At 45.1% G+C, this 27,542-nt stretch overlaps 1 protein-coding gene across 1 annotated transcript in view; it reads left to right on the top strand.

The window, feature by feature from the left end:
- The first annotated feature begins 3,390 nt into the window (after positions 1 to 3,390).
- LOC115464369 (vomeronasal type-2 receptor 26-like) overlaps positions 3,391 to 27,542 on the top strand; it is a 95,683-nt gene continuing 71,531 nt past the window's right edge. Inside the window, exons 1-3 of the mRNA XM_030194755.1 lie at positions 3,391 to 3,782; positions 18,443 to 18,734; positions 22,423 to 23,205. Coding sequence (XP_030050615.1) covers positions 3,568 to 3,782; positions 18,443 to 18,734; positions 22,423 to 23,205 — 1,290 coding nt within the window. The 5' untranslated portion in view covers positions 3,391 to 3,567. The remainder of the gene's footprint in view (positions 3,783 to 18,442; positions 18,735 to 22,422; positions 23,206 to 27,542) is intronic.

The following is a 27,542-nucleotide window of genomic DNA, read 5'->3' as shown; positions in this document are numbered from 1 at the left end:
CAAAATTTTTACAACTTGTATTAGACCACAAATTTAGGAGGGGGAGCAGTTACAAACTCAGGAGATAAGATTCAAACATAACTATAAAAGAAAAGGCTTAGTACATTTCCGCTTTAGTTTTCTTGTGTATCTGAGATCAAGCATTTAAGTTGGATTGGCTGGGTATGCCTTTTTAAACAGGGTGGTTTTTAGTATTTTCCGGAAGTGTAGGTGGTCGTACGTCGTTTTCAAAGCTTTGGTAGCGCGTTCCACAGTTGTGTGCTTATGTCGGAAAAGCTGGATACTTAGGTAGATTTGTATTTAAGCCCTTTACAGCTTGGGTAGTGTAGATTAAGATATGTTCATGTTAATTCGGATGTGTTTCTGGTTGGTAAGTCAATTAGGTCTGCCAGTGTATTTTATCGTGGAGGGGTTTTGCACTTTCAAATCGCGTTTTTCCAAATATAAGCCTAGCTGCCGTGTTTTGAGCAGTCTGAAGTTTCTTAAGTACATTAGTATTGTTACAATGGGACAGACCAAAGGTCCATCAAGCCCAACATCCTGTTTGTAACACTGGCCAATCTAGGTCACAAGTATCTGGCAAGATTCCAAAAAAGTACAATACATTTCTATGCTGCTTATCCTAGAAATAAACGATTATGCCTGCGCTCTGTCGAGCATCAAAAATATAACAAAATATTTAAACACACATGAATACAAGTGTATTATTGCTTCTTCAGCTTATTAAGAGTGGAGTAGTCTTATATAAGACACACAAAAAAAATTGTTTGATTTTTCACCCAATGACTGGGTGTATTATCAGTGTGTATTGTCTAATCATTGACTTAACCTCCACCAACCTTTGCTAATCTTATGTATAAAGATACATTTCTATTTTTCTATATGCTTTCATCTAATTTTATGCAGCACTTAGCTTGAACAGATTGGTGCTCTTAAAACCCCGACAGGTCCCCGTTTCGTGGCTACTTTTTCAAGGGGGAGTCACCAGTTCAGGTAACTGTCTCAAGTGCAGCTGCAGCATTACTTTCCAATTTCCTTTAGAGTCTTTCATGAGGTACTTTGTCAAACGCCTTTTGAAAATCCAGATACAGTTTCTCCAGCTTGTCAGCTTTGAATACCATTTCTGGCACCGGTATCTCTTCCAAATTTTCCTCGGTGAAGACCGAAGCAAAGAATTCATTTAATCTCTCTGCTATGACTTTGTCTTCCCTGATTGCCAATTTTACTCCTTGCAAGCTCATTTTCAAAAGAGAAAAATGTCCAAAAAGTGACATAAGTCTGCATTTGGCAATTTATCTCATAAAAACATCCAAATCAGTATTTTCAAAACCTCTTTTTAGATGTTTTTTTTCTGATGTTTGTCATAAGGACATCTAAATCTAGAGGGGGCATGTTCAAGGTGGGAATTGGGTGTTCCTAAGACTTGGATGTATTTCAACAATAATGGAACAAACCAGAGATGTCCAAGACTCAAACTTAGATGTTTTGAGCTAGACCTGTTTTTGTAACAATTAGCTGTAGTGGGAATTGAACCCACTCCCCAAGGATCAATGTCTACTGCACTAACCACTAGGCTACTCCTCTACTCCACACAGGAGGTGCCCCAAGTGAACAGATGACCACTGGAGGCAATCAGGGATCACCTTCCCTTACTCCACAATTGTTCACTATCCCCCTCCCATCCCAAAATAATGTGATTACAAATATTACTTGCCAGCCTCTTTGCCAGCCTCAGATGTTATAATCAGGTCAATTAGAATATCATGCAGGTCCCTGGAGTAGTCTAGTGGTGGTGCAGTGCACTGCACTGCAGACAGGCAGACCCAGGCTTCTACCTGTGCCAACTTGTTACACTTGTAGAGGAAACTGTGAGTCCTCCAAAACCCACCAGAAATCCACTGTACCCACATATTGGTGCTCCCTTCACCTGTAAGGGCTATGGTAGTTGTGTACAGTTGGGTTTAGTGGGTTTTACATGGGTTTTGGGGGGCTCAGCAGACAAGGTAAGGGAGCAATGGTCAGATGTGTACCTGGGAGCATTTTACAAACTCCACTGCAGTGCCCCCAAGGATGCCCATATTGCTTTCCTGGGATGTCACTTTTTCACTATTCTACCTGATGGCAATCTTTCTGTTTTTTTTTAATAACATCTGAGCCTTGTGTCTATTGTGTATCACTAGATTTGGTCTTTGAATTCAGATCTATAGATGAAAAGGGGGTCTCATTACATATATCTAAATAACAGAGTGCTATTTTTCCATACTTCAAAGCAAGAGTGTACATTCCCTAATTACCTGTCCCAATGCAACTGAAGCTTTTACCTCCTCTGTGCATGTAAATGGTTTCATCCCTGTGTGGATTCTCTGATGTCACGTGACACTTTCTTTTCAACCAAAGCTTTTACCACACTCAGGACATGTAAATGGTTTCACTCCTGGGTCTATTCTCTGGTGCATTGTGAGGTTTACCTTCTGACCAAAGGTTTGACTAGACAGCAGTGAGAACTGAACCCATGTTGCCAGGATCAAAGCCCACTGTACTAACCATTAAACCACTCCTCCACTGTTTTGGATGTCTTGCATTTGGACGTCTTTTGTTTGAAAATGGACAAAATAAAAGGATGTCCAAATCACAAGAAGTCCACAGCATTTTCAAACACGAAAGATAGACGTCTAATTTTTTTTCAAAAATGACCTTCTTTCCTGTTCAGAATTTGGACATTTTTGTAAAACGTCCAAATTCTGATGTAGACGTTCAATTGAAAATGTCCCTCTTGGTCATCTAGCGGTCCAACTGATTCAAAGAATAGAGAGCTCCTGTGATCAGATCTGAACCTGCCTTTAACACATATCTGGTCAACAGCAAACCCATGCCGACAGCCTTCTTAGTCTGGCCCCAGACCAGATTGGCACTAGGTTGTTTTGGTTTGGTTTGCAGGAAAGTTGTGATTTCTATTTCTGTCTGAATCTCTCTCTGTAGCTATCAAATATAGTGTGTTATCCATCATGAAGTTTACTTTTGTTTAAATTTATAAACATGACAACCACACTGCTTTATAAAAAAAATAAGAAGGATTATGTAAAGGAAGAAAAATGCTAAAAAAAACCCCACTATCACTGATAATAATTAATTCTTCTCACTAAGACTTTCTTAATAATTAATTTTTTAATGAATGTGAAGTTCCTATAGATTGTATTAAGAACGCAAAACAATAACAAAAGCCTATATTTAATGCCAAACACACATAGCTGGAGAAGACATCCCTTGAGGCTGAATCTTTGAGGAGCAGGACTCAATAAAGATTTAACAGTGCCCTCACCAGCTGCTGAATCACAGCTAATACTACAGAGGTCTGTGCAACATTAGTATGAGACTTGTGCTGTCTTTCCTCAACCTCCTGTGTGTCTTTCACATTTACTGGTCTGCAGTTTGAAAATTCTTAGTCATAATATAACTTTTGTCTGCTCATTATTTTAACATCCAGGACCTCTGAAACGTCCTCCTTATACCACAATTGCAGAGCAGGACAAGCAGGAGTTTCATAGGAAAAGCTGATTCACAACCTGAATGGTGGCATCAACTCTGGTCCTGATTTTGATTCTTTGCTACATCCAATGGAAGACCACTGAGGGCCAGTATCCACCAATGAAATATGGAAGTGTAAAACCAGGATATCACAAGGATGGAGACATCATGATTGGGGGACTAATTACAATGAGATATTTAATGCTCGGAAAACCACTGTCCTATGCAACTTTCCCCATTTGGAATCAGGATTACATGTAAGTAAAAGAGTGGCTTAGTTCCTACTGGAGACACACTTATGATTTGATGCCAGTTTGATTTGTAGATTAATGAAGGAACTTTAGAAAAGGGAGACCTTCTTGGGATTTTACATTTGCCTTTCGCTATTCAATGGGATGCTAAGAATTTAGTCATGATCTGTGGGTTTACAGTTATATATCAGGGTCTGTCAGAAGATTAGTTACCTTTACCAAATCACACGGAAGTAGATATTCAGAATGATTTAAGCAGCTAACATCTGGTTTAACAACATTAGTCTTTTTTTTTTAAATTTGGGGCTAGCAAACTGATAAATTAGGTCAGATTTCAAGATACCTTGTCTGTTATATGTATTAAAGGAGATGACAACTGAATTCTTCCCAGGGCTTAGCTTAAATTTGGCTGGACAGTAACGATATTCATCCCCTTTAGAACAAATATAGCTATTTTAGTAGGATAATAAATAGCTGTCTTAATGTACACAGATAAAATCCATTTATGTTTAGGACTACATATTCATTAATCCTATATATATGGATAGTGTGATTGAAAGAGGCAGAAAGGGAAAGGGGTTGGGACTTGATATACTGCTTTTCTGTGGTTACTATCAAAGTGGTTTACTATTATATACAGGTCCTTACTTTGTACCTAGGGCAACAGGGACTTGCCCAAAATCACAAGGCGCTGCAGCGGGAATTAAATCCAGTTTCCCAGACCTGCACTAACCACTAGGCTATTGCTCATCAAAGCAAGTGGATCGTCATTTGTTTATCTTTATGCAGAGACCACCCTGCTGAATGTCAACCTTATACTGTTCAGGTAGACAGAGGAAAAACTGCTCGGCTGAATTCTTACTTAGCCCAAGGTATGAAACAGGGACGTAGCCACGGGTGGGCCTGGATGGGCCTAGGCCCACCCAGTTTGGGTTCAGGCCCACCCAGGAGCGGAGGGAGCAGGCAGCGCTGATCCTGCATCTGCCTCCTTCTCTCTGACGGCAGTGCTTCCCAGACGCTGCCTACCGCTGCCACAATCTACCTCCTCCCTCTGTCTCACTCTCAACAGCAGCGGTAGAGTCGCGATTCAAACACGCTGCCTCATGCTTCTAACCCGGAAGCGTCTCCTCTGCAGGTAGGTGGGGGGCAGGGGAGAGAGGAGAATTTCTGGGGATGGATGGATGGAGGTGGGGGGCAGGGGAGAGAGGAGAATTGCTGGGGATGGATGGATGGAGGTGGGGGGCAGGGGAGAGAGGAGAATTGCTGGGGATGATGGATGGATGGATGGATGGAGGTGGGGGGGCAGGGGAGAGAGGAGAATTGCTGGGGATGATGGATGGATGGATGGAGGTGGGGGTCAGGGGAAGAGGAGAATTGCTAGGGATGATGGATGGATGGATGGAGGTGGGGGGCAGGGGAGAGAGGAGAATTGCTGGGGATGGATGGATGGAGGTGGGGGGCAGGGGAGAGAGGAGAATTTCTGGGGATGGATGGATGGATGGAGGTGGGGGGCAGGGGAGAGAGGAGAATTGCTGGGAATGGATGGATGGAGGGGACAAGGGCAAGAACAGAATTGCTGGGGATGGATGGATAGGGGCAGGGGAGAGAAGAAAATTGCTGGGTATGGATGGGTGGAGGGGAGAGGAGAGTTGCTGGACATGGGTGGATGGAGGGGAGGGCAAGGAGCAGAGGAGGGTTGCTGGACATGGATGGATGGAGGGAAGAGCAGGAGAGAGGAGGCTGCTGGATATGGATGGAGGAGAGGGAAGGGAGAGAGAAGAAATGCTGGACATGGATGGAGGGAAGGGAAGAGTGAGGAAGGAGATGAGATGAGGGAAAAGGAAGAGAGGAGAAAATTGCACATGGATGAAGAAAATAGGCAGAAGCTGGATCCACTGGACAGTCAAGTCTGCGGAGGACCCAGAGCAAGAAATGAAGAAGAAAGGCGGAAAGTAAAGAAATAAATGGAAAGGAAGCCCTGGAAACGGAGTAAAGAGGACAGCAGAATCAGATACTGGGCCAGTATGATCAGAAAAACAAAGTCACCAGACAGCAAAGGTAGAAAAAAAATCATTTTATTTTCATTATAATGATTGGAACATGTCCACTTTGAGAATCAGGTGCTCAACATTAAAAGTTTATATTTATTTACTTATTTATGGCATTTTATCCCACATTAACCATGAATTAGATTGGAACCTGGGATCATTTAATGTTTTTTTTTCCCGGAGAGAGTAATGCATTGCCTCCCCCACCCCCCAGGCTCTCTCCCCAGCTATAGCCAGCTCTGCAATTTTGAGGGGAGGTGCACATGTGGACGGGGGGGGGGGGGGGGGGCACACAGGTGGACCGGGGAGAGAGCCTGTTGTTAAACATTTACCAGCACACCACTGTCTAGTGCCCACCCATCCAACCTGTTGGCCCACCCAAAAATTGACTTCTGGCTACGACACTGGTATGAAATGTGCAAAACTAGTGACCTTGAAAATGACATAAGCAAATTTTGTCAACCCCATAAAAAGTTTGGTATTCAAATTAATATAAATGGCCCTAAAATGGCTTTTGGCCCTTTACATCTTTTGTACGGGGAAATCTGCTGATATTCAGTGATATCTAACCTTGTTTCTTAGGTACCTTGTAGGGATCTGTACACAGAAAATTTTCAGTTTGGTTTCCTCTTTCATTTGCTTTTGAATCATGAATGTTCATTAGTTAGGCTACCATTAAGACAGGATATTTTACTGTTAAGCCAGGTTATTGGTTTCTACTGCATAAAATGGGACCTCTGCTCAAACAACTGATGTTAGCAGTAAAATTACTTGCTGAAAAGAGAGAAAGTAAAAGACATCTATTTTGAACTACATAGAGAGTAACATTTCATAAGTACATAAGTCTTGCCATACTGGGACAGACCGAAGTTCCATCAAGCCCAACATCCTGTTTCCAACAGTGGCCAATCCAGGTCACAAGTACCTGGCAAGATCCCAAAAAAGTACAATACATTTTATGCTGCGTAACCTAGAAATAAGCAGTGGATTTTCCCCAAGTCCATTTTAATAATGGTCCATGGACTTTTCCTTTAGGAAGCCATCCAAACATTTTTTAAACCCCGTTCAGCTAACTGCTCTTACTTCATTCTCTGGCAATGAATTCCAGAGTTTAATTAGACATAGAGAGGGTCTTTTACTAAGGCATGCTCACAATTTTAGCGTGCGCTGTAAACATTAGAGATGTCCATAGGAATGCATTGGCATCTCTAATGCTTAGCGCTCGCCCAATTTAGCACACGCTAAAAACGTGAGCATGCCTTAGTAAAAGCGAGTCTGAGTGAAGAAAGATTTTCTCTGATTCATTTTAAATTTACTACTTTGTAGCTTCATTGTGTTCCCCCTAGTCCTAGTATATTTGGAAAGTCTAAGCAAGTGATTCAAAACCTATTACTTATTAGATGGAAGGATCTACATATTTCTCTAAAGACTACAATTAATGACTTGTAGATCAATTTTCAGAAGGATTTATGTGATTTCCAACAGCAGGCAACCATATAAATTCTCTCTCCGTATAATTTCAATACAGCATACAGATAGTAGGTGTTGAATTTTTGACTGATCAGCCTCATGACACCTATATAACCTGGGGGCGAAGGAAGGACTGAGCCAGGGCAGTAATAATACTTATCTCTATGCTGTACAATTCTTTAAACAAAGTGCCAAGATTTAGGTAAAAAATATGCATGTAAGTGATTAGTGTATTGTCATATTGACTTGTATGTTCATATATAAATGCCAATATTCTCTTAATTCACTGTTCTATAACTATATGAATATCTTTAATTGTGCATTGTTTAAAGGTAGCACATGAGTGGAGTCTGGGTGGGTCACAGGCAGGACTCACATTTATACACAAGGATAGATTCAATATATGATGGGTATTCTGTAAGCTGCGTCTAAAGTTAGGTGTGGTTAATAGAATTAGTGCTTATAGCCAGGAATCACGTCTATTTTTAGGCGTGGCCATTTACACCAACTGAAATGTGGTGCCAATCATCACACTTAAATTAGGCGTACGTACCCCTTATTATATATTTTACGTGGACATTTTTGGAACACCCCAGAACCACCTATGACCCTTCTATTTCCATACCTCCATTTTAGCATCGCATGTTAAATTTAGGCATGAACATTTTAATTAAAACCAATTAGCATTACTAATTGCTTGTTAGTATTCCAATTATCCACGTTAATTGGATCATTATTCAGGTAACATGCGTGTCCAAATTGGATGGATGAATGATTTTTCGCACTTTTTACAGAATTAGGGGGATAACGTATAGTGCATATCTCCACAATTTAGGTGTGAGCATTTACCCCAGCTCTGTCACTGATGCATGTGCACAAATAGATAAATTCCCACTTATACTAGTTTTCTACAATGGAGTGCAGGCGACTACCAGTAGCCCTTCAGTCATCTATGTTCAGGGTCTGCTTTATAGAATTGCTCCCATAGTGGTGATATTCATCCTGTATACAGATAGTCTGTGCATTTAAGTTTAGGTCTAAAGCTATAGGGATAATGACTGGCAGCCTGAGATTAATCTGTATATTCAGTGTCACTGCCTATCCATGTAGCAGAGCTTAATATCTTTAGTATTTCAATCTCTGCAGCTATTCAGATATTCCACTAACTTCCTCATTAATAATTTTGAAATCCTGTTCTCCAGAATTCACATTCTCTCCCAATAATTACAAATTGTTTGACATATTAGTTACTATAGCACAACGTAGAATTCTAAATAATTGGAAAACCTCTTCAATGTTAAATGAACATTTCTGGTGGCAATCTGTTCTAATGTACCACAAGCTAGTGGCTTCCGCCACATTCACAGGATCAATAATTAAAACAAATACTGTATGGTCTCCAATTGCTTCCTATCTTGGTTCTATTACAAATGAAACTACATAAAAGATAACTACTTATCTTAGATCATTATTATAATTATAATTATATAATTCCTTGGCACACTATCCTGCTTATAATCGAACGAAAAAAACGCCCAAGAGTCGACCTAAATCGGGAGATGGACGTTAATCTCACAAAAACGAGTAAATCCATATAATCGAAAGCAATGTTTCAGTGCGCCCGTGTCGCTCGTACGTGGACGTAAAAACGCCCAAATAAGAGGCGTGTCGGGGGCGTGTTAGGGGCGGTGATACGACGTGGACGGGTACAACGTATAACGAATAGCGAAATGGCTCTGGTTGAGCGGGAAGATGGGCGTAATATGATGGACCCGAAATAAAAGCGACCAGAGCAAGGAGGAAATCGTCTTTAGACCCAGTAGCGATTGTGTGTAGTTGGAGAGTGGCGATATTGTTGGTGGAAGAGCTGAAGTGGTGGTTGCAGAGAGAAAGCCGAGCGTGTTGAGTACCTGTGACGGTCGTCTGTGTGCCCTGCCTCTTTTTGTGTCTTACCCTTTCACCGTTCCTTACTCCTACTCCTTTGCTCCATCGCCCCCTTCCCCTCCCCCTATCCCTCCCCATTCACTCTTCCCACGTGTATACTCTATTCCCTGACCTCCGTTTGTCTCTGTGTGCCTGTACTGTTTGGCGAGTGAGTGGCCAGAGGGCGTGGTGGCTGGAAGTGACAGATCTGTGTGTGTTGCTGTTTGTTTGACTACTAGTCCTAATACTTGCACTGGTGGTGGGGATATGGATGCACTTAATGCACTTGTGGCATGCATGCTACACGAAGAGGCCACCCACCGCAGGAGGTATTCACGGCCCCGAGTGTTTAGGCCCCGCACCACCTTCCTACAACTCACTGACCAGCAGTGTCTAACAAGGTTCAGGTTTGATAGGGCCACTATTCGTCAGCTGTGCGAGCAGCTGACACCCCTCCTTCAGCCCCAGACACGTAGGAATAACCCCATCCCTGCCCACCTCAAAATCACTTCCGCTCTCTCTGTCCTGGCCACTGGCAGTTTTCAATCCGTATTAGCTGCTAACACAGGCCTCACCCAGGCTTCTATTTCACACTGTCTCACCCAGTTCCTGGATGTCTTCATGACTCACACCTCACACTACATCACTTTCCCCACCACCCCCCAGGCCCTGCACAACAACATGGCCGCCTTCTATGCTGTTGCTAGATTCCCCTCGGTCATCGGTGTGATAGACTGCACACACGTAGCCCTCAGACCCCCCCGGGCACACGAAGCCACCTACAGAAATAGGAAGGCATTTCATTCTATGAACATGCAAGTTGTATGTGATGCCCGGGGGGAGATATTAGACGTGTGTGCCAGGTACCCCGGCTCCAGCCACGATGCCTACATCCTACAGCACTCGGGCATCTTCCGCAGGTTCGAGCGAGGGGAGTTCATTGGTGGATGGCTACTAGGTAAGTGCAACATGCATGTACCACCCATACTAGACCTCCTCCACTGGCCAACCCTCCGCCCTGGCTTCCTCCACCACAACCCACTATCCAAATCCCCCCGCCCCCCCTGTACCTGCTCCAAGCGATACACACTCATCTATCTCATTCTGCTTTTCTGCAAAGGTGACCGAGGCTACCCGCAGAGGACATGGCTTATGACCCCCCTGATCCACCCACAACCAGGGCCAGAAGAAACCTACAACAGGAAACATCGCAGCACCCGGGGGATCATTGAGCGCACCTTTGGTTTATTGAAAAACCGCTTCCGTTGTCTGGACCGGTCTGGAGGAGAGCTGCTCTACAGTCCAGAAAAGGTGGCCAAGATCTTTGTGGCGTGCTGTATGTTACACAATTTGGCCCAGCGCAGAGGACAGCCTCTCCCAGAGGAGCCACAGCCACCACCAGAAGAGGCCCCAGATGAGCTGGAAGAGGAGCCCCCTCCACCCCCAGCCCACAGAGCAGAGCTCAATGCCTACCAGCTTGGCGTAAGAGCAAGACAAAGACTCATTGAAACAAGTTTTAGGTGAATGTAAGTGAACATTTATTTTGTACATACAGTGCATATGTGTTTGGTCAACCCCACCACCACCACCACCACCACCCCCCTCCCACACCCACCCCCCTCCCACCAACCCTCACCCTACAGCATGTCCCATCATTTTCCCCTTCCCTTCCCCCGTCCCCTCCTACCCCTCCCACGCCCTTCCTTTGCAGCTGGTGCTGCATGGGAAGTCTCTTCTGAGCTGCTGCTCCCAGTGTCCTCCTCCCTATCCCCACGGCAGCCTGCAGCTTCGGCTGCACCGTGGAAATCGGGCCACCTTCTTGCTTCTAGTGGTCTGGCCACAGGACCCAGAATGGGAGCAGATTGCGCGGGTGCTGCAGGAGTGGGTGCGGAGGCTGAGGAGCGCAATGCCCACCTCTTAGCTGGTGGTTGCTGGTGGTCAGTGGAGGAGGATGTTGATGGCAGGGGCTGCTCCAGCAGCACGGGGGCTGGAGTAGGCGCGGTGCCCTGAGGGCGCAGGTGTTGGATGCTCTGCTCCAGCCGTCTCAGTTGCTGGAGCACCTCCTGGTGGCCTTCACGGTGCGCCTGGAGGAGTTCCTGGTGTGCTCGCTGCTGTGCCTCCAGTGCTTGGCGCTGCAGCTCCAGTTTCTGCTGGCGGTACTCCTCCAAGCGCACGTTGTGGCGGAGTAGCTCCGTGGCCAGCCGCAGGAGTTGCCTCCTTTGGCCAGATGGCCTCTGGCGGGGAGCTGGGCCCTCCTCCTCCTCCCCAACAAAGTCCTCCGGTGCTGGAGGTGCGGCCTCTGCTGGTGCAGGTGGTGGTGGTGGTGGCAGAGGCTGGACAGCTGGTGCAGGTGGTGGTGGTGGTGGTGGCAGAGGCTGGACAGCTGGTGCAGGTGGTGGTGGTGGTGGTGGTAGAGGCTGGACAGCTGGTGCAGGTGGTGGTGGACGCGGAGGATGCACAGCTGGTGCAGGTGGTGGTGGCTGGACTGCTGGTGCTGCAGGCTGTGGAGGTTGAGGCTGGACGGATGGTGTAGGGCGTTGGCCTTGCAGGCCACTAGGGCCAGCCTCCTCTGAGTCTTCACCTGTATAGCACAAGAGTGAGGAATAGTGTTGGTGCAAATAACCCACTTTTGTCTTTCAGCATTCATATACATTGGTATGTCCCCCAACCTGATGACCCAGCAAAGAGATGGTGAGGAGGAATGGAATTTACACGGGTACGAAAGAGAGAGGCCCGCAGGCAGCTGGGTAGAGGTGGTGGATGAGCAGCCAAGAGAAGGACACCATTCACAACGTTGTGCTCAAGCTGTTAGTTGTATAATTGTTAAATTGAACAACATTGCAGCATGTGTTGTGTTACTACTGACTTGCTAAACTGCATAGAACTGCTTTATGACCCCCATAACAGGCTCCTTCAGTTGAATGCATGTGGCCCACACTCAGTAGAGCACAGAGGTCACAGGAGGAACTAGGCACAGTTTGGTAATGGGAAAATAGGAGGGAGTAGTAGGGAAGGACGGCCCCCAGAGTTCTGCCACAGTAGTAACCTACACACACCCATAGGAGCCAACTGGAAAGTAGTATTGGGGGTGCTAAGCCCAGTGACCAACACTCCTCCCTGCACAGCTACATGATCTTTCCTCAATATTGGGGGTGCTCACACACACACACAGCACCCACCCTGTCTGCTTGCTCCTATAACACACATGACCACTACCACTACTCAAATAGAGCTTACAATTAATTCTATACATATGGGCACACAGGACAAGTAAGAGGAAACCCAATGACAACGGTAGGGATAGGGAGTAAGAGTAGACAGCTAGTGAGTAGGGGTTACCAGGTCACAACAGCATCATAAAGGTGGCCTGTTAATATACATAAAGACAGCCAGAGATACTCCCCCCCCCCACCTATCTCCCTCCGTCCTCCTGCCCCCCACTCCTCACCTCCCTCCCCCTGACCCCAACTTCTATAACACAAGTGTACTGCAGCACAACAGATACCCCAACTGCATAATGAAACACCTACCTGAGTCCTCAGCCTGGCCCGAGGTGTCCATGGAGCCAATCCCGTGGATGCCCTCCTGGGGTAGGAGGGAGTACACCATCAGCTCCATTGGTGTAAGGTTGGCAGTGTCATTGCCTGGGGGATTGGCCCCCGCCTTCCTCCGAACATCCCTCCTCAGCTTCCGCCACTTCCTCTTGCAGTCCTCCACGTCTCTCCCAGCATGGAAGACAGCATTCAGGCTGTCCCGTACTGCCTCCCATTCCCGCTGCTTTACTGTTGCTGCCAGCCTCTGCCCTGTGGGAGCAAACAGACTCCGGTGCCGCTGTACAATTTCTTGCACCAGGAGCTCCACCTCTGCCTCGAGAAAATTACCCTTCCGGGTCGGCGGCATGCGTGGTGGCATTGTACCAATGGGGTTTTCGAAAATACGGAGTGGGCGTTTATATAGGCGCCAAGAACGCCCATTGAGACGGGGGAATAGGCGTTTCTGATTTGGGCGCTACTTTTTCAATTATACACATAATTCCTAAGCGTGCCCAGCTGAGATAGCGATTAGGAACACATGCTTTCGATTATGAGTAGATAAGTATGGGCGTCTCCACCTGCCTCCCCTTTCTTCATTGCCATTTTACCTGCCATTTCCTGCACTTAGACCTTGCCCGATGTTCGTAATAATCAGTTACAGGGTTTTACCCTCACTTATATGAAGGTATGTGTTTAGCAATGTATGCTTGGGTACACCTGTGTATTTAGGGGGGGGGGGGAAATTATTGTTGGCCCTCAGCCACCACGCCTTCCGTTTCCTGTCTTCCACATCCCCTGATGCTCCCTTTCTTTCTCCCATTCTCTCTGCCTAGTTGTAGCAGGCAGTGTGTGGGGGCCACGAATTTAGTACAGTCGGCCCAAATCAAACACCCCTCGGTGAGGGTCATTTCAATCAGGGAGATGTGCAGCTAATGTTCCAGAAGATAAAAGGCGCACTACACAGTCTTGAAACAGACGTTCATGGTAAGCTGTCATTTGTCTGCCACCTCTTCTCTTTGTGCTCATAGTCAAGGAGTGTGCATTCACTTTATGTATGTAGTCTGGAGTCAGATGTTAGGTAGCTCTCTTTTCACCAGGTTCCTGTGCACTGTACTGTGGGGTTGGCAGGTCCTCAGTGGTGTGGGCCAGCTGTTGGAGGTGCTGTATTGGTTCCCAGTAGCTTCCATCTTCCTTGTTTATGTGGTGTACCCCAGTCCCCATTTATGAAGTGGCCACCCATTCTCAAGGTCCATAGGCGGGGGAGGGGAGAATGATTAATGCAATGGATGTGTATAGCACATTATGGAACACCTTCCTAAATTGCTCCATAGGTAGTAGGGTAGGGAACATGCACATTACATTGTTTTTAATCGGTAGCCTGGACAAAATGATCGAGGTGGCTACAGGTAGTGCCACTGAGGCCTATGACGTGGTGGTGAGGGAGAGGGGTGTGTGTACAGGTACCAACCCAAAGTAACTGGTGGTGGCTAAAATCTGGTGGCTGCTGTGGCCTAGTGGTTAGAGCACCAGCCTTATAATCATAAGGTTGCTGGTTCAAATCCCACCTAAGGCAAGTCACTTCAGAGACAAAGTTTGACACAAACCCAGAATACTTGAATGTAACACACCTTGATCGACTACTGGAGAAAGTGTCATCACAGCTGCAAATAATGAGCACCATTTTTATTTGTGCCCTTCCCTAACACAAGTATTACATTGCAACTGTGATGAAGTAACCATCCATCTATTGGGTTTCCCATTGTTTCCCTTTTGCTCCTCAGCATTATATACCATAGCTGATGTATTCAATGTGAAAATATGAGCCAGCTGTTTGTAGGTCCTTCTTGGGCCCCCCCCCACCCCACCAATGTGGCTTGTGGGTACGGATATGTGTCCATCAGACAGCAAACACTGTGTATGTGGTACCTGGAGTTATGTGGAAGTGTGTACCTGGCAGATCACACCTGGTACACTATTAATCTCTTATTGATGGCACTCTGTATTGTGGGTCAGTATGGTGGAGGGGAGGGAGGGAGGAGGAAGGGAGAGAGAGATGCTGGCTGGCCATTTTTATTCATGAACACAAATATCCATCCAGCCTCCCCGGCCCAACCCCCCTGCACATATGGCCATGCAGGTTGGAATGAACAGGTGGCGTTCTGTCTGGCCAACATTCTCAGACATACATCACCTTCTCATTCACACAGCACATTTAATGCTATGCATATTGCTGCCTCCTTCCTCTCAACTCAACAGCACCATTTGGTGATATGTAATGCACAAGGGAGACAAACACACACACACACCCTGATAGTTATATTATAACAGAAACATTTATTTCCCCCCCACCCCCACCCCTACAAAATAAGCCCCAACAATGCCCTCCTCCCCCCCACAACTCCCCACACACCCCAACAATTCCCTCCCCCACCCCCCACAGAACCCCCAACATTTCCCTCCCCCCACACACACAACCCCAACATTTCCCTCCCCCCCCACACACAACCCCAACAATTCCCTCCCCCCACACGCACAACCCCAACAGGCCCCCCCTATTTAAATTAAGGGCGGCCACGCCCTCTTAGTAAGGCCCTCTGTAGCAGGGCAATGAGCAGCCCCAGCAGTACCCTTAGTGGGCCCTGGAGCTGCTCATTGCCCTGCCGTAGGGCTGTCACCTCCTGCAGCAGCTGGTGCTGGCCAACTAGAAGTTGCTGCTGGCCAACTATAAGTTGCTGCTGGCCATCTACCAGCTGCTGCAGGAGGCGCACCACAGTGGCAGGCCCAAAGGCTGGAGGTGGGCCAGGGGACACGGAAGAAGATGGCCCAGGGGATGGAGGTGGGCCAGGGGACACGGAAGCTGGCCCAGGGGATGGAGGTGGGCCAGGGGACACGGAAGCTGGCCCAGGGGATGGAGGTGGGCCAGGCGATGGCGCTGCAGGTGGGGAGGGGTCCTCATGAATGTCCTCCTCATCTATGATGAGGACTCCCTCCTCCGAGTCCTCCGAGTCCTCCTGGTGGGCCGCCTCCTGGCCTGGCTGCTGCTCCTCCTCCTCCTCCTCCTCCTCCTGGTGCCCCTTCTCCTGCTCCTCCTCCTCCTGCTCCTCCTCCTCCTCCTCCTGGAGGTGGTGGCCCTCCTCATCCTCCCGCTCAGCTTCCTGCTGGTGGAGCCCTGTGTATGTAAAAGGAGTGTGATTGAGATCAGTGCATACACCATGGCTTGCATAGTGCAGTAGCTGGGTGGCGTGAGGCACGGGATGGGGCAGGGTGTGGTAAGGCGTAGCCTATGCCCATGGGGAATGAGCTGCATCAGATGACATGAAACAGAACCCTGGACCCTCCTCTGACACACACCACGCAGGACATGTTGCCATACCAAATTCATTGCTGACCAGCATGTTTGCATTGTGAGATGCAACGAGGGGTTGATGGGCAGTTGTTGTAGGAGTTATTGGGGGGGGGGGGCAGTGGGAAGGGTGTTGAGCACAATTCTTTTATGTGATTTAGGCCATAACATGCAGTAAAAGTAGGGCCTCAGGCAGCTGTACCAGGACACAGTAATCAGCCACCACAATAAGGGGAATAGTAAAGTGTGGCATATCATCTCATTCATCTCGGGGGGATGGTCGGACGTTGCAAGCACGCTCATGGGAGAACCCCTGCAACCTGCATCCTTGATCTGGGACAGATATGGTATTACTAGGTGGCTATTAGGCACATGGGAAGTGATATTGTACAACACATTTGCTTTATTCATGAAATGTATGTAGTAATCTGTACAGGTGTCCTGTTTTTGAATACTTACGGCGAGCCCTGAGGTGCCTTCGCACCGCCCGGATGACGTCGGGCCTCTCCCGCCTCACCCTGCGGAACCGCCTCCGCAGGGACTCGAGGTCCCGGTGGACTCCAAAGCCTCTGTAAGATATAAGTTTGGAGAGCAGGGGTCAGGGGTGTTGGTCCTTTTTGTCCTCTGCACACATTCATTTGCTATTCACATACCAGAGAGAGAGGGTCTACAGTGTTGGGGGGGGGGGGGGCACCTCCATTGGTAGTGAATCATAGGAGCCACCTTTTTTCCATTTTGGGGGGTGGAACCCCCAGTGGAGATGACCCCTCCCTCCATACATATTTGATATTGGGGGTGGGGTGGTGAAGCACCCACAGCAGCCACCGAGTTGGTTCCTATGCAGATGATGCCAGAGAGGTGGCCATGAGGCCAGACAGTACCGTTTGTATACATTATAATGTATGCTTGTTAAACTACATTATATGTGTTATCATGACCATGTTATAAAGTATGGTATAGGTTTCATTGGTCTCATGTTTCCACTATTCGGATGCGTTGTAACCCACTGGCTGCAAAGAGGGGTTGGAAAATGTGGCCTTCACATAACTAACGAAATTGTCACATAACACTAATAGAATAGTCACATACCTAACCTAACGAAATACATTCTTGTAGGGATGTGGGAATGGTGGTCGTTTCAATAACATACAAATTATTGGTGATTGTGCATGTTCCTATATTACTCATGATCCTTGCATGGACACTCCAGTTACTGCTGGTAACATTGATGACGGAGCTGTTATATGTGTAGGTACAGGAGGGGAGGGGGGTTGGGCCATAACCTTACCTTTCTAGCCTGTCCCGGATGCGGGACCAGGCTCGCATGGCCTGCAGCCTGGGGGGCAAGTGGTGGTGCTGTACAAAAAGGCGGTGGCGGTGCCTTAGGCACAGCCTGACGAGCAGCAAGCTCTCCTGTTCCCCAAAATTCGGCTCTCGCCGTTGTGCCATTTTTCCACGTGTTGGAAAAGAAGTGCCTTATATAGACGACCTTGCGTGAGGGACGTCGTTTCATGCACAGCTCCATATATGGATGACCATTCCATATATGGCCCCTATCCATTCCATATATGGCCCCTATCAGCACGTGGACGCCCTCGTAAGCATAGACGTCTTTGACGTGCACATGCCTGCAGGAGTGTGAAACGTGGCTTCTATAGATGAGTATGACGCACCCCACCCGACCCTTTTCACATATACACAATATACATTTACTGCATGTTCAGTAGGTGTACAGTGCATGCAGATCCGCACATTCAGATGGGCACATATGATGAATGTATGGGTGGAGCAGCATGATATGTCTGTAGTTGACACATATATGCGTTCGTCATATATTTCCGTACCTGGATGGCCTGAACAACATGTACTGTACTTGCGATACACCTATGTACATTATTTTACACACCACGTGATTTGGTCGTTTGCACCTGCAATAGTCGACCGTGTTAGGGCGCCCAATTTAGTCACGCTTATGCGCTCATCATTTGATTGTTTTCTTACAGGGATAATCGATTATCGAAAAACGCCCACACTATTTTTCCATTATAGAGGTCTATTTTTGGACGTTATCGTAAGAACGCCCTAATTCGTACTTGGACGATCTTTCCATTTTGCCCCTCTATATAATCTATTATATATCTTCATAATGCATCTTTTTATTTCTTTTGGTTAATGTTATGTACTATTTACATTGTACTAAAACCAATAAAAACATCTTGGAAAAAAAAAACAATCTCTGCAGCTGGCTTTTAAAAACACACACTGACCACTGGCTTTGAAAATAGTTCCACAGCTTTCTTTCTATCTTTCAGTGAGTGATTAATTGTCTGATCTTCATTGTCCTTACAGATATTATGAAGAAAACTATTTCGACTACCTGGCCTTTGTTTCTGCAGTGGAGGAGATTAACAATAGCTCAGAGCTCTTACCCGACATCACCCTAGGGTTTCATCTTTATGAATCTTACTTCAATTCATTCTTTGTGTTTGGAGCTGCCATGAGTATATTTACTGGTATGGACATCTGGGTTCCTAATTATCGCTGCAAAACATCTGGCACATTGGCCGCTATCATTGAAGGTCTTAAATCAGAGGAATCAAGATGGATGTCCAATATGTTCAGGATGTACCACTATCCACAGGTAAAGGGCCTGTTCTGTTTTCTTTTACTGTATAATCCATTAGGAAACTGTGACGCATCAGTTTGAATTAAAAAGACCATTGGGAGGAGGCAGTGCAACTAATTGCATTTAGTTCTTCTTTTCAGTGCCTATGTTTGGCTTACCAAGGGGCCCTTTACTAAGCTGAGATACAAAGAGGGGCATAATCGAACAGTGCGCCCAAGTTTTCCTGAGCGTGAAGGGGCGGGGAAACCCATATTATGAAAACAAGATGGGTGGCCATCTTTCGTTTTGATAATACAATCGGGGACGCCCAAATCTCAACATTTAGGCCGATCTTAGAGATGGTGGTCCTTAGAGATGGTCGTCCCCGGTTTTCAGCGATAATGGAAACTGAGGACGCCCATCTCAAAAATGACCAAATCCAACTCATTTGGTCATGGGAGGAGCCAGAATTCGTAGTGCACTGGTCCCCCTGACATGCCAGGACACCAACCGGGCACCCTAGGGGGCACTACAGTGGTCTAACTGATGCACTAACTGAACAGAAAAAGCCCTTCCCTTTCCGATCCCTTAGCGATTCAGAAAGGAACTGGCATGCATGAAGGAAATTGCATGCAAATGAGCTGCTCGCTGTTAGCTCATTTGCACATGATTTCCTTCCTAAGGAGGGGCAGCCAGTGGAGAGCATCCATGAGTTATGCGTGGCTGCTCTGCCCATGCCAAAGACGGCTTCTTACACGCAGACAAGCTGCGTGTATAATAGCCGTCTACAACTTTTAAAAAACACAAGCCCAGGTGAAAATGTACAAGTGCTCATCAGGGACGGTTTTATTTTTCAGTATGGGTGAAGGATGTCCATGTGTTAGGCGCCTTCAGCTGTGATGTCCAAAATGTGGATGTTTCTGTGAGAAGGATGTCCATGCCATTGTTATGCCTCTGACACTCCCTTTATTTATTGATTTGGATTTTGGATCACAAATAGCAGCAGTGGGGTTTGAACTTGCCACCTCTGGATTGCAGGGCCAGTGCTCTAAGCACTAGGCCACTCCTCCACGTCACTCCCCTCCCTTGAAATTTGGCCGTCCCTGTGGGGGGGTGGGCAGTTCAGGATGTCCAAAATGTTTGAAAGAAGGATGTTCATGCCTTCGCTATGCCTCCGCTGACATACACACACCTCCCCCCCCCAGGGACCTGCATACTGCTGCGATGGACCTGAGTATGATATTTGAGGCTGGCAAAAACAGTTTTTAAAGTTGTTTTTTCAGGTTGGGAAGGGGTTAGTTAACACAGGGGAAGTCGGGAGGTCATCCCTGATTCCCTCCAGTGGTCATCTGGTCAGTTTGGGCACATTTTTGAGGCTTGGTTGTAAGAAAAAATGGACCAAGTAAAGTTGGCCAAGTGCTAGTCAGGGACGCCTTTCTTTTTTCGAATATCATTCGAGGACGCCTATCTGTTAGGCACGCCCCAGTCCCACCTTCCCTATGCCCGCGACGGGAAGCAGTTGGGGTGCCCAAAATCGGCTTGAGAGAGAGAAGACGCTCATCTTCTGATTTGTGTTGAAAGATGGGTGCCCTTCTCTTTCGAAAATAAGCCTGAGAGTGGCGTTAGCATGCTCTTGCATGGATTTTTCCTGCGTGCCAAGGACATTTTTACCACAGCCATAAAAATGGCCATTTTCTAATTTTTGCATTAATGACCATGCATTAATGTTGTCATTATTCTGCAGTGTTTAGGATTTAAGAACTCACACGCAACTGCTTGCCCTGGGATTTGTAGTAGGGAGTGCTGCCATGATTTGGGTTTCTGCCACTGTTGGAAACAGGATGCTGGGCTTGATGAACCTTTGATCTGTAAAAGTATGGCAATATTTATGTACTTATGCACTTTTACCACAGTCATAAAAATTGCCTTTTTCTAATTTTTGCATTAATGACCATGCGTTGATGTTGTCATTAGTGTGCAGTGCTTAAAAAATTAGGATTTAAGAACTCACATGCAACTGGCTTGGCCACTGGAAAACAGGATACTGGGCTAGATGGACCATTGATCTGGCCCAGTATGGCTACTCTTATGTTCTTATGCTAGTCCTGCACTAATCAATAAGGAGGGAATTCAAAAAAAATAGCACTAACAATTTGGGGCTGATAAAAGTGAGAACTATGCAAAGACAGTGGATAAAGCGGTCTCTCAGATTTTCAAACCAGCCAAGTCAAGGATGCTTAGATGTACCCGGGATGCAGGACCCCACACCGGGGCAAGCTGGGACAGGCATCCACCTCAATAACTGATGTCAGAAAGCAGTGGATAAAGCGATCTCACAGGTTCTCCCTAATTTACAGGTCCTTTTACCAACCTGTGGTAAAAAAGGCCCAGCACTAGAGGCGGGCCCCAGGTAAAAAAGGCTGAAGATAGCCATGGCCATGCGTTAAGATTGCTCTTACTGTGTGGCCATGCGAGGGGAATCATTTCCTGCCACCCACTGAAGTGGCGGTAAGGGCCCCCGCGCTATCCCAGCAGTAACTGAGTACCATGTGGCACTGCCCAATTACTTCTGGGTTATCGCTCCTAAAAAATACTGCCCTATTTTCCCCAGCGTGGGAAATTGCATGCCTGGACCTGGAGCTATCGCCACTGCTCCTGTTGGGCCGGTGGTAGCTCCAGATTTGCATGGGGTAAGCCCACGGTGGGCTTACTGCCGCTTTGTAAAAGGGCCCCTTAGGTTTCTAACATTTTAACCTAGTATTAGTGAAATGTGGAGGAGCACAATTAAAAAAGACGCCCAAGTTTTGTTGAGGACGTCCTCACAAAACACCCCGATGAAGGGGCAGGGAAACCCATATTATTGAAACAAGATGGACATCCATCTTTTGTTTCGATAATACGGTCAGGGACATCCAAATCTTGAAATTTAGGTTGTCCCTAGACTTGGTAGTTTCTGATTTTTGGCGATAATGGAAACCAAGGACGTCCATCTCAGAAATGACCAAATGCAAGCCCTTTGGTCGTGGGAGGAGCCAGCATTTGTAGTGCACTGGTCGGACTTCATAAATTGCTCCCAGGTACATAGCTCCCTTACCTTGTGTACTGAGCCCCCCAACCCCTTTTTCTTTCCATTATGGGTCGAGGACGTCCATGTGTTAGGCATGGCGAAGTTCCGCCTTTGCTACGCCTCCGATACGCCCCCTTGAACCTTGGTCATCCCTGCAACGGAAAGCAGTTGGGGGAGTCCAAAATCGGCTTTCGATTATACCAATTTGGATGACCCTGTGAGAGGGACGCCCATCTTTCGATTTGTGTCGAAAGATGGGCATCCTTCTTTTCGAAAATGAGCCTGATTAGAATCCTAAGTTTTCTGATGAAAAATCACCTAAATGAAGAAGCTTAAAAACTTATAGAAATGATTTAAAATGTGATCTCAACATGGCAAAGATGATGATGCATTAATTATTCTCTTACCTATCTATATGTTCCATCTTTGTTTATATCCTACTATGTCAATTTTAATGTTCTATTTTGTATTGTGTTGTATGCAGTATACTATGCCATACTTTGGTATTTGAATATTTTTACTGCTGTAATTGTCTATTGCTCATGTTTGATTTATTCTTACTGTACACTGCTTTGAGTGAATTCTTTCAAAAAGGCAGAAAAGAAATCCTAATAAATAAATATTAATTTATTATTATTGTTATTTTTTTTTTTACAGATCAGTTTCATCTCACAGAGTCTTCTAATGAGTGACACAGTTAACCATCCTTTTTTCTACCGAACTGTCCCCAGTGAACTGCACCTTTGTGCTGGGATTGTCAGGTTATTGAAGCATTTTGGTTGGACCTGGGTTGGTATCATTGCATCGGATGATGAAAACAGCTTGAGGATGATTCAGATCCTGAAAGAAGGGATTGAGCAAAATGGTGGCTGCACTGCATTCATTGAAACCTTCAGACAGAGCAATTTAAGGACAGTGGAGAAAATATATAAAATAGTAATGGACATGCCATCAATTAAAGTGATCATTCTCTGTACTAATGAAGAAAATATATTATATCTACCCCTTCTTGTGTCGATCCCTGGGAAGGTCTGGATCACCAAAACTGAATTGAATTTTCCCTTGAAACCTGAAAAAAAACTTAATATAACGAACACCACCTTATCATTTGCAATTGTAAAGAAAAAGATACCAAGCTTTACAAAATTTATACAGGAGGTGAACTTTACCCTGCTTCCAAGTGATCATCACACTAAGATGTGGTGGATAGGCCTATGTGACAGCCAGTGTCTGAACAACATAACAAGATCCTGCAGTTCTGATGTAAAATTGTCATTTGTCCGACCCTGTAACACCAACTACACTGGGAAGAGCAATAGTGTATATAACGCTGTGTACGCCCTGGCACATGCACTGCATGACATGTTTATGTCTGGCTCTATTAACAACACCACATGGAGTAGAGAAATGTGGAAATTATCTGATTATTTGCCATGGAAGGTAACAATATTTGTTATGTTGTGTTGTCCAGAAGAAAGGAAAAGTGAGACAAAGCAAAATGTGAAAAGAAACACTTTGAGGAAAAGAAAGCTGAGTGCACTGGAGACTCTGTTATCCCAGAGAGAAACTAAATCCCCACATTCTCAGAGGGGATCAGGGTAGAGCGTGGGTGTGGATTTGGAAGTGGAGGAGTGGCCTAGTGGTTAGGGTGGTGGACTTTGGTCCTGAGGAACTGAGTTCAATTCCCTGCACAGGCAGCTCCTTGTGACTCTGGGCAAGTCACTTAACCCTCCATTGCCTGCCGCATTGAGCCTGCCATGAGTGGGAAAGTGTGGGGTACAAATGTAATAAAAAAAAAAAGATTATGTGTTTAATTATAGAATAAGGGGGCTCCATGCCTAAATTTAGGCACTGGCATTTGCACCTCATATGATATGGGGAAATGTTTAAGCTGACCCGGGCACAGGAGGGTGGCAGGAGAGAGATATGCTGGACAATTGGGGGGGAGGGGGAGGGAGAGTGAAGAATAGGGACAGGCCCCAAGTCTGTTTCAGGGACAAAAAGTTTGGATTTTTCCTGACCTCTCTAGGGCTACCCAAGAGAGACAAAAGATGTTTGTGACAATGCGCCAGGAGACTTTCGCACTTAGGGGCCTGTAGTAGTTTGGGCGCATGTATTAGACGTGCGCTGGACCATTTCTCCACCATGTCTGGGAAAAAAAAGGAGGGGTTTGGGCCGGGAAATGGATGTGTGACAAAATTAAAACCAGAGTGTGTCTATTTATGCTGGCTGAGCCCCTAATGACACCCATTGAGTAAGGGCTCATGCATTATCCACGTGGTAACCACCCGCAGTATTTTCTACAATGGGGTTTTGGCAAGCTCCCTGCTTACTGCATTCTCTGTACCCCCCCCCCCATTATTTATGCGCTAAATTTATGTAGAAAACATGTGCCCCCTGTTTACTAAGCTGCGCTAGTGGCTGGTGGTATGCTAATGCCGACATAGCCCATTCATGTCGCACAGCTTAGTACACCGGGGGGGGGGGGGGGGGGGGAGTATTGTTTTTTTGTTTATACTTTCCTTTTTTATATATTTCTAATTTGTATTTTCTTCGCTATATTTCTTGCGCAAGAGTTGCCTTGTAATTATTTTGAAAATTAATAAATATACAAATAATAGGATAGGTATGACACTCTAAATTATAAAGAGAAACAAGGTGCTGGCTAACATGAAAAATATAATATTCCTGAAATTTGAACTAAAGCTAACTTTAAATCTGTCAAGAAATATAATCAATTTTGGCAGTCCAGTATCAATATTAGAAATCATAGAAAGAAGTGAATGAAAGAAAATGTAGCAACAGTTTACTGAATCAAAACCACCAGGTTCATTTACATTCGCCTTTTCTCATTTGTTGGTAGAAAGGAACTAGTTATGAAAAAAAGTTAACTAAGCTGTTGACATATAACCATAAACTTGTCTATGTAATACAAATAGTAAAATATATTAATTAAAACCACATTACAAAGAGAAGTATTAGAACATAATAATACTAGATTTGCTTTTCCTAAGGCCTAGATTTAAGTCTAGTGTTAACATAGATAGTATCAGAATGCTGAGTCTATTGCAGTGCAATCCAGCATAGTGGCCAGTAGCTAGATGATGGAAACATGAGAACTTTGATTGTATTCAGTTATGAAATACATAGATGGCTCTTATAATATCCTGTTGATTGTATCAATGAAACTGAATATAAAGTAGAACAATTGAGAAATCAATGGTAGTAATGATAGAGAAGCCAATTATACTAAACTAATCCGCTTGGAGAAATTGCCGCAGAGAAATCATTGCAATATAGATGTCATCTAGCACATTACATCTTATGTTTGTCTATATATTTTTGTAGTTTATACAGATCTACATATGAGGTAGTTTTGTTACCATAAGTCACGAACATTCTCACTGGATAAAGCAACCCAAAATTTGTGCCCAGATCCTTCAGATTAGCTCTGGTATTTAAAAAAAGATTTCTGCTTCAGAGTGATTGTCTTAGCAATATCAGGTATAATCAATATCTTCTTACCTTGAAACAGCAACAGATTTTTTATTTTTTAAATTTGTAGCCATTGTTAAAATCCTTCATTTGTGCTGGTATTGTAGAACTTTTTTCACTATACGTCTTCGATGTCTATATCCTGTAAGCAACCTAGAGGAACCCTATGAGCTCTCTCTGGGGCCCTTTTACTAAGCTGCGTAGGTGCCTATTTGCACCCAACATGAGTCATTTTGGAGTTACTGCCTGGCTACCGTGTGGCCCAGGCGGTATTTTTGTTTTTTTAAATGCGTCCGCTACGTGCGCCCTAAAATAATTTTTATTTTCCGGTGCATGTCAGAAATCTGGTGGTAATCGTTATTATTCACGTGTAGACAATTACAGCCTGGAAAAAGTGTGATACCTTACCGATAAGTGAATGGGTGGTGGTAAGGTCTCAGAACCAAAATGGACGCATGCCAATTTTAATTTTGCAAGCGTCCATTTTTCGCAAAAATAAAAAAGGCCTTTTTTTTACAGGCGTGCTGAAAAATGGATCTGTGCGTGCCCCAAACACGTACCTACACTAGCGCTCCTGCTGCTTTCTTTCTTCAACACCAGCCTCTACTGTGCCGAGAAAAGAGGCCAAATCACCAAGACAGGATGTGTATAAAAAGATGTGGGTGTAAAATGTTGTTTGAATAATAAACACAGACCACATATTGAGTACACACTCTTCTTAGAGTGCTAGGAAAGAATATACCTATATACCATCTTTGTCTCCTGAGATAGTTGCCATCATACCGATTGCGCATGTTGGTTCATATTAATGGCAGAGAAAAGGATGCCAGACAACCAGATATAGTAGTAAAAGAGGAAAAAAAAACAGAATGGCAATGATTTAGAGGTGCCGGTCTCAACCGATTACTTGCAGACTCATTTTCAAAAGAGATAGACATCCAAAAAGTGACATAAGTCAGCATTTGGACATTTATCTCACAGAAACGTCCAAATCGGTATTATCAAAACCTTTTTTTGGATGTCTTTCTCTGAAGTACATCAGAAGGACGTCTAAATCTCAAGGAGGTGTGTCCAAGGCGGGACTTGGACGTCTTTCAGCCATAATGGAACAAAACAAAAATGTCTAAGACTAAATTGCTTTGAGCTAGACCTGTTATAACAAACAACTGTAGTGGGAATTGAACCCACTTCCCCACGCTCAAACTCTGCTGCAGTAACCACTAACCTACTTCTCTACTCCACACAAGAGGTGCCCCAAATGACCAGATGACCATTGGAGGGACTCGCGGATCACCTTCCCTTACTCCCACAAATCACAAAACATTTTTCCAAACAGTATTTTCAAAAGGAAAAGATATATTTTTTGTAGAAAATGACCTTTCCTGTTCTGATTTTGGACATTTTACAAAAAAACGTCCAAATTCAGACTTAGATGTCATATCCAAAAATGCCACCTTGTGTATTTGACTTGCCCACAGTCACAAGGAGCAGCACTGGGAATTGAACCCATGTTGCCAGAATTAAAGCCAGCTGCACTAACCATTAAGCCACCCCTCGTCTGTTTTGGATAGTTTGAATGTGGAAGTCTTTTGTTTGAAAATGGACCAAAAAAAAGGACATCCAAATCACAATACGTCCATAGCATTTTCGAACACAAAAGATAGATGTCCATCTTTTTCGAAAATGAACTTCACCCCTCTTGATGAATGATGTAGAGAGAGGGGAATCCTCAAGTACCAAGATAATCAGTCTGAAATTAAGAAAACGTAGCAGAAAGATACAGACATATTTTCCATTGTTTTGGGTGCCTCCGGCTTGATCAAAAAGATCTTCTAAATGCACCAGATAAGATGCCTATACATGCCTCGTCTTATGAACTCCAGCAAGAAGCTCTCTTTGGCACAAAGCAGTTACTACGGCAAGCATTAATAGTAAATTTGAGCGACTGAAATGATACTCCACATGCCCTGGCTTAGCAGTGAGGTTCATCCCTGTCATGGTATGTACAAAGCTAATCCACTTGGAGAAACTGCTGCAGACAAAGCATTGCAATACAGATGTAGCACATTACATCTATACATTTTTGTAGTTCTTCTGGATCTACATACAAGGCACTTTTGTTACCATAAGTCACAAGCATTCCAAATCCAGCAATTTTCTAGCAAAATGGTCTCTGTGAACTTTTAGCAAGGCAGAAAATGGTGATTAATAGCTCACCTATTTCACCCAAGTAAATGACTGTTTATCCTGGTAAATTGCTTTGACAATCACCCTCAATATCA

Source organism: Microcaecilia unicolor, chromosome 3 (genome assembly GCF_901765095.1).
Source record: "Microcaecilia unicolor chromosome 3, aMicUni1.1, whole genome shotgun sequence".
NCBI lineage: Eukaryota > Metazoa > Chordata > Amphibia > Gymnophiona > Siphonopidae > Microcaecilia > Microcaecilia unicolor.
This window is presented reverse-complemented; position numbering and strand designations above follow the sequence as displayed.